The sequence below is a fragment of the Canis lupus genome, chromosome 5 (assembly GCF_048164855.1).
Source record: "Canis lupus baileyi chromosome 5, mCanLup2.hap1, whole genome shotgun sequence".
Lineage (NCBI taxonomy): Eukaryota > Metazoa > Chordata > Mammalia > Carnivora > Canidae > Canis > Canis lupus.
The window spans coordinates 74,042,776-74,054,839 of record NC_132842.1 but is presented as its reverse complement, the minus strand read 5'-3'; the positions used below and the strand labels follow the sequence as shown (position 1 = coordinate 74,054,839).

Here is a 12,064-nt window from a genome sequence, read left to right as displayed (position 1 = left end):
CTACCTACAAATAGGTTACATGCAGAGGAACCCCCAGATGCCCCAGTACAGTTCCCCCCAGCCCGGCTCGGCCTTATCTCCGCGTCAGCCTTCGGGTGGACAGATGCACACAGGCATGGGCTCCTACCAGCAGAACTCCATGGGGAGCTACGGTCCCCAGGGGAGTCAGTACGGCCCACAGGGTGAGTATGCTGCCCAGTTAGGAGTATATAGAGGTATATAGAGGTGGAAAGAGAAAATAGTTCATTGTCTCATATGCTGCGATCTGGATGGTAAGAGGACTGCCCTTTGCTTGCTTGCTTGCTTTATTTATTTATTTATTTATTTATTTTTATTTTTATTTTTAAGATTTTATTTATTTATTCATGAGAGGCACAGAGAGAGAGAGAGAGAGGGGCAGAGACACAGGTAGAGGGAGAAGCAGGCTCCATGCAGGGAGCCTGATGCGACTCGATCCAGGGTCTCCAGGATCAGGCCCTGGGCTGAAGGCGGCGCTAAACTGCTGAGCCACGCGGGCCGCCCATGCCCTTTGCTTTAAATCCACCAGAGCCAGGCCCTAAAATAGGGCAGGACTATCACCATGGGAAAGTCCCTGAATATCCCTGAACCTCTCTTCCATCAGTAAAATGGGGAGAAGGTATTTAGCTCAAGACTGGGCACAGACACTTAATGGTAATTAAAGTATAAATTAATCCTAATAAAATGTATCTTTGCTCAAAATGAGCCCTGGATGGATCTAAAACAATGTTTTACACAGAGCGTGGGAGAGACGGTGGATTACATATGTAGAAAGGAAGGAGTTCTGGGAGTTGAGGGGCCTGGGTAGCAGCAAAGCCACTCTTGCCTGCAGCCAGCCTTGTCCTGTTCTGTGCTATCTTTAGGATGAGAGGACAACTGAGGCCTGCCTTTCTATGCTCCTGGCCTCTTCTTTCTTTTTCCTTTCATTAAAAACTGTTTTTAAATGGGGTGAAGGCTCTTATCAGGCCAAATACTGAGTGATTCCTATCATTTATTATCTTTGGAGTTTTAGAGCTGAGTGAGATTAAGGAGTTGCTGGTGAGTCACTAACCAAGTCTCTGCATTTTCTCTTTTACTTTCCTTCCCAGGAGGCTACCCCAGGCAGCCAAACTATAATGCCTTGCCCAATGCTAACTACCCTAGTGCAGGCATGGCCGGAAGCATGAACCCTATGGGTGCTGGAGGTCAGATGCATGGGCAGCCTGGCATCCCACCTTATGGCACACTCCCTCCAGGGAGAATGAGTCATGCCTCCATGGGCAACCGGCCTTATGGCCCTAACATGGCCAATATGCCACCTCAGGTTGGGTCAGGGATGTGTCCCCCACCAGGGGGCATGAACCGGAAAACTCAAGAAACTGCTGTCGCCATGCATGTTGCTGCCAACTCTATCCAAAACAGGTAAGGCCTGGGAAGTGAAGAGGGTGTCAGCAGAAGGAAATAAATTTGTAAAGTGATTCGGGTTGTTGAGATGCTTCTGGATCTGAATCATGTCATCTTGGTAAATATGTATTTTCTTGAGAGCTCCTTAGAAAACTAGGTTTCCTTGTAATAAAAAAAAAAACGTAACAAAAGTGCTGATTCTTTTTTTTTTTTTTTAAGTGCTGATTCTTAAGCACCTTCAATTGTTATCAAATTTCACGACCAGGATGTTGTATGTAAAGAACTTTATAAAGTGTAGATTATTTTGATGAGTAAAAGAAGAGTTTCTCCATTTCTTCTCTCAGTCTAGTCTTTTGGTTTCCAAAAGGATTTTTAATGATACACATGACTTGGATCTCTAGTGTGAGAAATAGAGGATGACAGGGTTGTGGTTTGCCATTTCTCAACCATTCTGTGTGGCTCTTTGTATTTGAGTCTAGTAGTAAAGTACAGAGAGCTCATGTGATTTGATTTATTGACTTCGAATATTCATCCATTCTTCCTTGGACACTCAACTTCTATGGCCGTTCACTTCAGTAAATATGATTATATGGGTTTGTTTTGTTTTGTTTTGTTTTTTTAAGATTTTATTTATTTATTCATAAGAGACAGAGAGGCAGAGACACAGGCAGAGGAAGAAGCAGGCTCCCTGCAAGGAGCCTGATGTGGGACTCGATCCTGGATCCCAGGATCACGCCCTGAGCCAAAGGCAGAGGCTCAACCGCTGAGCCACCCAGGCATACCTAATTATTCTATTGGTTTTTGAAGGCTCTGTCCATGTACCCCATTCCTACAGTTTTTTTTTTTTTAAAGATTTTATTTATTTATTCATGATAGTCACACAGAGAGAGAGAGAGAGAGGCAGAGACACAGGCAGAGAGAGAGGCAGAGACACAGGCAGAGGGAGAAGCAGGCTCCATCCATGCAGGGAGCCCGACGTGGGATTCGATCCCGGGTCTCCAGGATCACGCCCTGGGCCAAAGGCAGGCGCCAAACCGCTGCACCACCCAGGGATCCCCCATTCTTACAGTTCTTAAAGTAACTCTTGTCTTTTTTTTTTTTTTTTTTAATTTTTATTTATTTATGATAGTCATACACATAGAGAGATAGAGATAGAGAGAGAGAGAGAGAGGCAGAGACACAGGCAGAGGGAGAAGCAGGCTCCATGCACCGGGAGCCCGATGTGGGATTCGATCCAGGGTCTCCAGGATCATGCCCTGAGCCAAAGGCAGGCGCTAAACCGCTGCGCCACCCAGGGATCCCAAGTAACTCTTGTCTTACTGGAATGTTGATGAACTAAGGTTTAATAGGGTGATCAGTGGTAAAGTGATGGGTTTGATAGCACTTCAGAATGATGGAAGCATGGAGTTTGCAGTAGGTCCATCAAGAACACACTTCTGGGTGCTCTATGCCTTGAGGGGTCCAATTTGGTTGGGTTTTGATATGACAGAGTGGTAAAGTTGAGTGTTTAATGTAGGCTTTTTGTCATAGAGAGGGCCCTTAGATGGAAATACATTTTTGAGGGATCACTGGGTGGCGCAGTGGTTTGGCGCCTGCCTTTGGCCCAGGGCACAATCCTGGAGACCCGGGATCGAATCCCACATCGGGCTCCCGGTGCATGGAGCCTGCTTCTCCCTCTGCCTGTGTCTCTGCCTCTCTCTCTTTCTCTCTCTGTGACTATCCTAAATAAATAAAAATTTTTAAAAAAAATACATTTTTGACATTGGAGGTGCCTTAGAGGCAGTACTTAAGGGACAGAGTAGGTGTCCCCTCTTCAAGAATTGTATCCTTTAAAATTGAGCTATGGTTTCCTGTTTGGAGCCTGAACCATCTTAGAACCTTTTATGGGAGGTAGTAGATAGGAATATCTAGGTCAGGTGTTACATGGTTGTGTTTTGGGAAACTCGTTAAGTTTTTCCTTGTAAGCCTCATTTGATGATCTTGGATCACAAACTGTTTAGCTCAGGTCCAAATATGAAAGCTCTGTGTCTCTAACTCTTGTCTCTCTCTCTCACTTTCCGTCTTTTTCCTCAGGCCACCAGGCTACCCCAATATGAATCAGGGGGGCATGATGGGAACTGGACCTCCCTACGGACAAGGGATTAATAGTATGGCTGGCATGATCAACCCTCAGGGACCCCCGTATCCTATGGGTGGGACTATGGCCAACAATTCAGCAGGTAAGTCCACATCCTTGCTTACCTCAAGAATTTCTTCCAGAATGATCTTCATGTCACAAACTTTTGGACTTGAGTTTTTTGGGGTTTTTTTTTGTTTTTTGTTTTTTTTTTTCCTCTTTTATAGGGATGGCAGCCAGCCCAGAGATGATGGGCCTTGGGGATGTCAAGTTAACTCCAGCCACCAAAATGAACAACAAGGCAGATGGGACACCCAAGACAGAATCCAAATCCAAGGTAATGGTTTATATCCTGACTCCTCTCAACTCTCTGTCCCATCCTTTCCAGGGATAGGAAGGAAAAAGAAAAAAGGGTGACTAGACGAGCCTTTTATAACACGGACTAGATCGTCTTGGAAAAGGCTGCTCTTGCCTCTTCTAGTCATGAAGGGTCCCAGGCTAATAACTCATTGAATTAGATTTCAGTTAGCCTAAGGGGTCCTGATATAAATAACACAATGTTCTCACAGCTGTCTGTGATAGAGGAAATGCGAGGCCTGCAGTGAGAATTCTCTGGATTGCCCTCTGTGAAATTGTGTACCCTGTCCTCATGCATTGATAGGTGGTATGTGCCATGGGCAACTAGTTGCTCTTCTCTTCCTGGACCTTCCTCAGAGCAGCAGGAATGGTTGGTGCCCTGTGTTCTATAAAGAGGAAGATGAGGCAGGTGGGGTTTGGGTCCTTGCTTGGCCTCCCTGTGGGATGGTCCTGAGTGTGCTGTTGGGTTGTGTGGCAGTCTGGGGACCTATTCAGTGTTTGAATCATTTGAGACATTTCTGCCCTTTGTCATACCACATTTTCCCTATCTTATAAAGTAGGAGAAATAAACATATACAGCTGCCCCTCCTGTGGACCTTCACCTCTGACTCTCAGACCCTTTTAGCCATCCTCCTGTCTTGGACAGGATAATTAACATCCAAAGCCTTTCAGGCAGGTAGGAGACCCTTCCTTTCTTGAGAGGAGGAAGTTTCTTTTCGTTTTAGTCCATCCCATTTTCTCAAAATCATATTTTGAGTTTCTTGAGTTCTCTGAAACAGTCTATAAAAGCATGCCAAGGCTCCTCAGTAATAGCATGGGAGTAGTATAGTGACATTGTTGTCAGGTGGATAAGGGTTTGACACTTAGCTCTGGTACTTAAAAACTATGACATTTTAGGAATGGCCTCCTTGTGCCTGCTTCCTTATCTTTTAAGAGGAAGATAACAATACCTAACATATAAAGGCATCTAGCACAGCACCCAATGCATAATGTACAGGCAGTGTTAGCTTCCTTCCTTTACAGGAAGAATTTCTAGCTCCCTTCTAGTCTTTTGACCTTGCAAAGGCAAGGTATGTGTTAGTGATTACCCCAGAATAAGCTTTACCATTGCCCTAATCAAGGGACTTCTGAGACCCTTAGCATAGGCTTTGAATCTGACCGGTTCCTATGAATCTTGACCTGCCCCTTCCAGAAATCCAGTTCTTCTACTACAACCAATGAGAAGATCACCAAGTTGTATGAGCTGGGTGGTGAGCCTGAGAGGAAGATGTGGGTGGACCGTTATCTGGCCTTCACGGAGGAGAAGGCCATGGGCATGACAAATCTGCCTGCTGTGGGTAGGAAACCTCTGGACCTCTATCGCCTCTATGTGTCTGTGAAGGAGATTGGTGGATTGACTCAGGTGAGTGCCTAGCACTTGGCTTCCTCTGTGGTTTCAACAAGCCTCTCTCTAGGTACTCAGTGGCTTCACCTGGTGCCAAGCATCCCACAGGGACATCACCGTCTCCTGCTCTCTGAGGCACATACTGTGACAGACTGGAAGCACAGGGCTTCCAGAAGATAAGACAAAGACAAGAGGCCGAGACCTCCCTGGGTAGTATGAAGTGTTAGCTTTGAGCTTACCGAATGCCTAGGGTCTCACTGGGGTACAAAGATAGGGGAAAATGTGGGCATTCTGATTCCACAGAAGGCAGTTGGCATAGTAAGCAAGGGCATGGTTTGGAGAGATGGGTCTGGTTTTGAATTCTTTCTTCAGTTACTTAACACTATATGTGACCTTAATCAAGGTGTATGACCACTCTTAGCCCTAACTCCTCTTATTTGTAAAGTAGGGTTAGTGTGTGTGTCCTGCTAGACTGTCAAAAGCTAAAAATAATAATGCAAAGCTTGCAACGAGATTTCTGCCATGTAAATTGGTCTGCAAGATGGTACAGATGTAGCCAGAGTAGTTGCTGACCCTTTCATTCCAATCCCAGTGAAGATGGGATTTCAGGAGCTATTTAATAGAAAGAGTTTAGGAAGGATGAAGTAGGCGGGGAAGTTGTGTTTAGTTACTCCATATGGCATACTTAAGTGAATGAATGCTTTAATCTTTGTTAAAAACCTCTGAACTGAACATGACCCTGAGCCTTGCCCCTGCTCTGATACCTTATAGCTTTGCTTCACACTCAGCCCAGGAGGCAAACAGTTGAGGCAATGCTGTGCTTTGCAAACTTTCTTCCTATGCGTGTTCTATAGTCATCAGATCAGAAGCCTGCTATTGGATCTGAGTTTGTGGCTGAGCTCGGGGGGAGGCGTGGCAGGGAGAGACATATTCCAAACCTTCTAAATCAGAAGAGGAAAACAGCTGTCACCAGCAGAAAAGAAAGTGATTGGAATGAAGCCAACCAACAGTCAGTTATGAATTCCTTCTCCCTTCAGGCTTTATTCCCCTCCCCCACAAAGGAAAACAAAACAAAACAAGACACGTGCACATCGCCACATAACTGGCGTGGGAAGCAGAGCCACAGCAGGCTTCTGAGGTGACCCTGGGCTTACTCCTGCCATTCTCCCCAGTATTAAAATCTCCTAATCGGGCTTCTCCTGCTTGTAGGGAAAGGGAGGGGTTGCCAGGTTAGGTTCGGCATACTTTTGATTGGATGGGCTTCTGGATTCACTGAACCTAGGATGGGATGCAGAGGGAATCCTGAAGCCTGAGCTGTCTTCCAGTTTGCGAAACGATGCCATCCTTTTAGGTGCTATGATGTAATTGAATGCTCAAGACTGAGTTTAGAGGAGAAAGAGTGTCATTATAAATTAGTTTGTGAAGCTTCCAAGAAGGCAGATGATGAGTCCTGAGCTTCTGTGAAGGATTAGTAGGGTATAGGTAGAGGAAGGGGTCATTCCAATTGACTGGCCTATGTGGCATGGAGATGGGACAGAGTCTAGAATACACCTGACCAGCGCCATCTCCAACCTTCAGGCTTCAGCGCCGATATTAGCCTGCTCTGGGAAGTGTTCTTTGGTCACCACCCTGCCTTCTAGGTTGTCCCTCTCTTTGCTTCCTTATCACTCTTCTCTCTGGTATCACAGGTACCAGGTCAGTAGATACCACAACATACTGAGCTTCCTTTGTGGGTTTAGACTGGAAAGCTGGTGTTCCCAGCCTTTGAGGTGGATGAATAAGCATAAAAATACATGGAAAAGGAGGACCTGCCTGGCTAGAACAGAAAGATCATCTAATTGTAGGGTTTGGGAATGGTCTTGGTCAGTGCATCCTGAAGCTTAGGAATAGAGATTAGTGTAGGCTACTGGGAGGGCACAGAGAAGTTAGAGGGCCTGAAGCATCTCCTGGACAATCAGGACAGTGTCTCGTATAGGAAGGGGGCTTGTAGTTAGTTACATGTCACTGAGAAATAGAGCAGCTGTGGCACAGAATGTAAAATTGGCAAAGAGCCCCACACCAAGAAACAACCCAGATGTGGAAACCTCCAGTTTGACAAAGTAAGTCAAGCAGAGTGGTAGCTGATATTGCCACATCTCTGGAAAAGGTTGATTTTTATTGTTGCCTTTGAAGGGGTTTGCATCTGATGTTGATTTGCACAGCATTTTTCAGAACTATACTTGTAAAGCATCATACCTTCTGAATTCTGTTTTCTCCCACTAATAGTGATCTAAAATTTGTGCTCTTTCAAATAAGCACTGTCTGCTAGCTTGCTAGTTGCGGTGGTCTATGGATAGAACCTGCTGAGGGTAGAGGGGAGCTAGCCTTGGATTTAACGTTTGTTGTGGACTATGCCTCAAGGGGGGTTAACTTTAGTGGTTAATTGAGAACTGCGATTCTATAAAACATGAGTACCTGGTATCCTGGTGGGGGTTTGGGGCTTATTGGCAGGAAGACCAGGTGGAAGATGTACCTCGACTCTTCTGGTTGGTTGTACAGGTCAACAAGAACAAAAAATGGCGGGAACTTGCGACCAACCTCAATGTGGGCACCTCGAGCAGTGCTGCCAGCTCCTTGAAAAAGCAGTACATCCAGTGTCTCTATGCCTTTGAGTGCAAGATTGAACGGGGAGAAGACCCTCCCCCAGACATCTTTGCAGCTTCTGATTCCAAGAAGTCCCAGCCCAAGATCCAGCCTCCCTCTCCTGGTAAGGATCGGGTGAGCCGCCCCACTAAGGCTCACCCTTCGCAAGTAGCATTCAAGGGTCCGGGTTCTTATTCAACAGTGCCTGACTCCAAGGACGTGTGCTTTGCCCAGCACTACCTCAGGGCTTACTATGTTGGCACACTAGGAGCGGGCAGTGGCGACTCCCTTGAGAGGTAGTCTGCAGCAGCCCTTAAGTTTTAATTTTCATTGTGCACCTGGCAACTTGCCAAATGTTTGTAAACTAGTGAGTGGGAGGGACATCAGAGGAGTGGGGAAATCTGACAAATCGCAATGAGGCAGGGCCATCTGGGAGCTTTGGCCCACGGATGTCAGCGCCTTAGAATGCAGCTCAGACTGGAGCCCTAAATTCCCCAGGGAGCTGAGATGCTAATGAATGGGAAGGAGGGAGAGGGGGATATGAATGGAACTCGATGGGAGTGCCTCTGCCCACCCTCCTTTCTGAGAGGAGGCTGGGGCCAGGGCAAGCATGGGGAGGGAGGAAGGCCAGGGCTCCTAGAAGGTGGGTGTAAACACATGTGCCCTGCTATTGACCTCTGAGGATGTAATGAGTGCCTGAGATGACTCATCAGCTGGGGAGGCCTAAGCAGTGGGATATCTGCTGCTGGGAATGGTAACTAATGGAAACATTAATTACTGGTAGTTCTGCTCTCATCAGCTTGGAGGCATATTGGAACCTGAGTGGTGATACAGTGCTAGATACTTGTGAGTAGGAGCTCCTAGGTTCCTCAAGTACACTGCAGGTTTGGGACAAGATGGAGCCTTCCTACTTAGGATTCCAGGGGCTCTTACTGGGAACTTGTGTGCCAGCATTATAGGGTTTAGTAGGTTAGACAGGGGTCCTTGGGGAAATAAAGAAAAAAGTAGTCAGGGAAACTGGCAGGAACTCAACAAAATCACTAGCATGGTGATGCCATCACCACACTACTCCTATTCTCCCAAATGTGAAACAGTAGCAAGGAGCAATAGAAATCTCAGATTCCCCAGAGCACCTGGGTGGCTTAGTCAGTTAAGCATCTGTTCGACTTTTGGTCTCAGTTGAGGTCTTGATCTCAGGGTCATGAGTTCAAGCCCCATGTCAGAAGAAGAACCACCCTCAGATTCTCTTCTTATTACCTGGCCTTACACATCCCTTGCTGAGAAGGGTGATTTAGGCTTTCAAGAACCCCAGCTTTAGCCTTACAACAATCCTTTCCAGAGATGGCAGGGCATTTGTGTATTTCTGTGAGAGTTAAACATTTGCCAGCTCACCCCATATCTCTGTCCACAGCGGGATCTGGGTCTATGCAGGGGCCACAGACACCTCAGTCAACCAGCAGTTCCATGGCAGAAGGAGGAGACCTGAAGCCACCAACTCCAGCATCCACACCACACAGTCAGATCCCCCCCTTGCCAGGCATGAGGTAAGGCCAGGAACAGAGGCAGGTGACTTGGAGGATCTGGGCAGAAGTGCATGAGTTCTTGTGCAGCCCAGGGTGGTCCCTGCTCTGCCTGCTCAGCCAGTGACTCTCATGTGCCCTGCCTACAGGAGGAATTCCTTTATTTGGGGTTTAATTGGCTTTCTTCACTCTGGAGCAGGAGCAATTCGGTTGGGATCCAGGATGCCTTTCCTGATGGAAGTGACCCCACATTCCAGAAGCGGAATTCCATGACTCCAAACCCTGGGTACCAGCCCAGTATGAATACCTCTGACATGATGGGGCGCATGTCCTACGAGCCAAATAAGGATCCTTATGGCAGCATGAGGAAAGGTAACCAGTTGCTGTTAGCCTTGTGCCCTTGAGGACAGGGCCAGGGAAATGGGGAGGATATGTTGAGAGTGATTCAGGGTTCCTGTAAAGCCATTCTCTGAGATAAGGCCTTTCCAGTCCTAACCACCACTCTTAATCCCTACCTCTTGTCTCCCTCTCACTGGCTTCACCTTGCACACCTAAACCAGTACGTGCTCTTTGCTGGTGGTAGTCTCTTTAGATCTCTTTTGAACCTGTTGGGGAAACAGTAGGATCAAACCCGAGCCCTGAAGAGGGCCTGGTGTTCGGGGCAGGCAAGGTGTAGTTTGCTAGGCCTCCTGGCTTACCAGTTTGCTCACTGCCTTCCTTTCTGCGTTCAGCTCCAGGGAGCGATCCCTTCATGTCCTCAGGGCAGGGCCCCAATGGCGGAATGGGAGACCCCTACAGCCGTGCTGCTGGCCCTGGGCTGGGAAATGTGGCAATGGGACCGCGACAGCACTATCCCTATGGAGGTCCTTATGACAGAGTGAGGTGAGCATGGCCCCTGCACGTGTCCCACCCCAGCACCCCACAGCAAGAGTGAACTCAATCCACTTCTCCATTTGTGTTTAGGACGGAGCCTGGAATAGGACCCGAGGGAAACATGGGCACTGGAGCTCCACAGCCGAATCTCATGCCTTCCAACCCAGACTCGGGGATGTATTCTCCCAGCCGCTACCCCCCGCAACAGCAGCAGCAGCAACAACGGTAAGTGAAGCCTGGTTTTAGTGTCATTGTGGCTCAGGCTTTGCCATTTCCCACCCTGATCCTCTGATTCTCTCCCTCCTGCAGACATGATTCCTATGGCAATCAGTTCTCCACTCAAGGCACCCCTTCCGGCAGCCCCTTCCCCAGCCAGCAGACCACAATGTATCAGCAGCAGCAGCAGGTGAGGAGGGAGTGGGTAGCAGGGTACACTGACACACAGATTCCCCTTGAGAGCCCATTAGAAGATTAAGTTGAAAAGTTTAAGAAGCCTCCTTTAGATACTTTGGTGTTCTCCCACCCACATAGTCAGTTCTGCTGAAGAGCCAAGCCCTCCATTTTATCCGTGTTTAGATTCCAGTCCAGTCTCTCTAGTTCTCTAAAAGGACTAGAAACAGACTTTATCTTTTGATTTTTGAACTTTTCTACAGTTTTCTACCTAGAGCAAGGGAGAACCAGAGGGGAATAGGTAATGATTCTTGCTTTCAGAAACAACTTCAAAAGATTGTAAAGGTGATTCCTTTCTTCCCTTGGAGTCTGTGTCCTCTTGTGGAGGCACAGAAGTAAGCCTGGCAAGTGTCCGGTGTAGCCATCTTGGCATCTGTGATGGGTCTTGTGTCCCTGCGTGCAGAGTATTAACTTGCCCTCTGCTTGTCCCTGTCTTAGAATTACAAACGGCCAATGGATGGCACATACGGCCCTCCCGCCAAGCGGCACGAAGGGGAGATGTACAGCGTGCCATACAGCACAGGGCAGGGGCAGCCGCAACAGCAGCAGTTGCCCCCAGCCCAGCCCCAGCCTGCCAGCCAGCAGCAAGCTGCCCAGCCTTCCCCTCAGCAAGATGTATACAACCAGTATGGCAACGCTTATCCTGCCACTGCCGCTGCTGCTACTGAGCGCCGACCAGCAGGCGGCCCCCAGAACCAGTTTCCATTCCAGTTTGGCCGAGACCGTGTCTCTGCACCCCCTGGCTCCAATGCCCAGCAGAACATGCCACCGCAAATGATGGGCGGCCCCATACAAGCATCGGCTGAGGTTGCTCAGCAAGGCACCATGTGGCAGGGGCGTAATGACATGACCTACAATTACACCAACAGGCAGAGCACTGGCTCTGCCCCCCAGGGCCCTGCCTATCATGGTGTGAACCGAACAGATGAAATGCTGCATACGGATCAGAGGGCCAACCATGAAGGCCCATGGCCTTCCCATGGTACACGTCAGCCCCCATATGGTCCCTCTGCCCCCGTGCCCCCCATGACAAGGCCCCCTCCATCCAACTACCAGCCCCCGCCAAGCATGCAGAATCACATTCCTCAGGTATCCAGCCCCGCTCCCCTGCCCCGGCCAATGGAGAACCGCACCTCTCCTAGCAAGTCTCCATTCCTACACTCTGGGATGAAGATGCAAAAGGCAGGCCCCCCAGTACCTGCCTCGCACATAGCACCTGCCCCCGTGCAGCCACCCATGATTCGGCGGGACATCACCTTCCCACCTGGCTCTGTGGAAGCAACACAGCCTGTGTTGAAGCAAAGGAGGCGGCTCACAATGAAAGACATCGGTAAGGAGACC

At 48.4% G+C, this 12,064-nt stretch overlaps 1 protein-coding gene across 7 annotated transcripts in view; it reads left to right on the top strand.

Moving 5' to 3' along the window:
• Positions 1-12,064, top strand: part of ARID1A (AT-rich interaction domain 1A) — a 69,792-nt gene that overhangs the window by 52,333 nt on the left and 5,395 nt on the right. For 3 of the 7 annotated variants that reach the window (XM_072827639.1, XM_072827638.1, XM_072827644.1), the window contains exons 7-18: positions 15-182; positions 1,107-1,419; positions 3,475-3,620; positions 3,745-3,854; positions 5,067-5,276; positions 7,797-8,004; positions 9,292-9,424; positions 9,597-9,772; positions 10,132-10,282; positions 10,364-10,498; positions 10,583-10,679; positions 11,162-12,053. In XM_072827639.1, coding sequence (XP_072683740.1) covers positions 15-182; positions 1,107-1,419; positions 3,475-3,620; positions 3,745-3,854; positions 5,067-5,276; positions 7,797-8,004; positions 9,292-9,424; positions 9,597-9,772; positions 10,132-10,282; positions 10,364-10,498; positions 10,583-10,679; positions 11,162-12,053 — 2,739 coding nt within the window. The remainder of the gene's footprint in view (positions 1-14; positions 183-1,106; positions 1,420-3,474; positions 3,621-3,744; positions 3,855-5,066; positions 5,277-7,796; positions 8,005-9,291; positions 9,425-9,596; positions 9,773-10,131; positions 10,283-10,363; positions 10,499-10,582; positions 10,680-11,161; positions 12,054-12,064) is intronic. The other 4 variants (XM_072827641.1, XM_072827640.1, XM_072827642.1 and 1 more) reach the window with 3 other exon arrangements.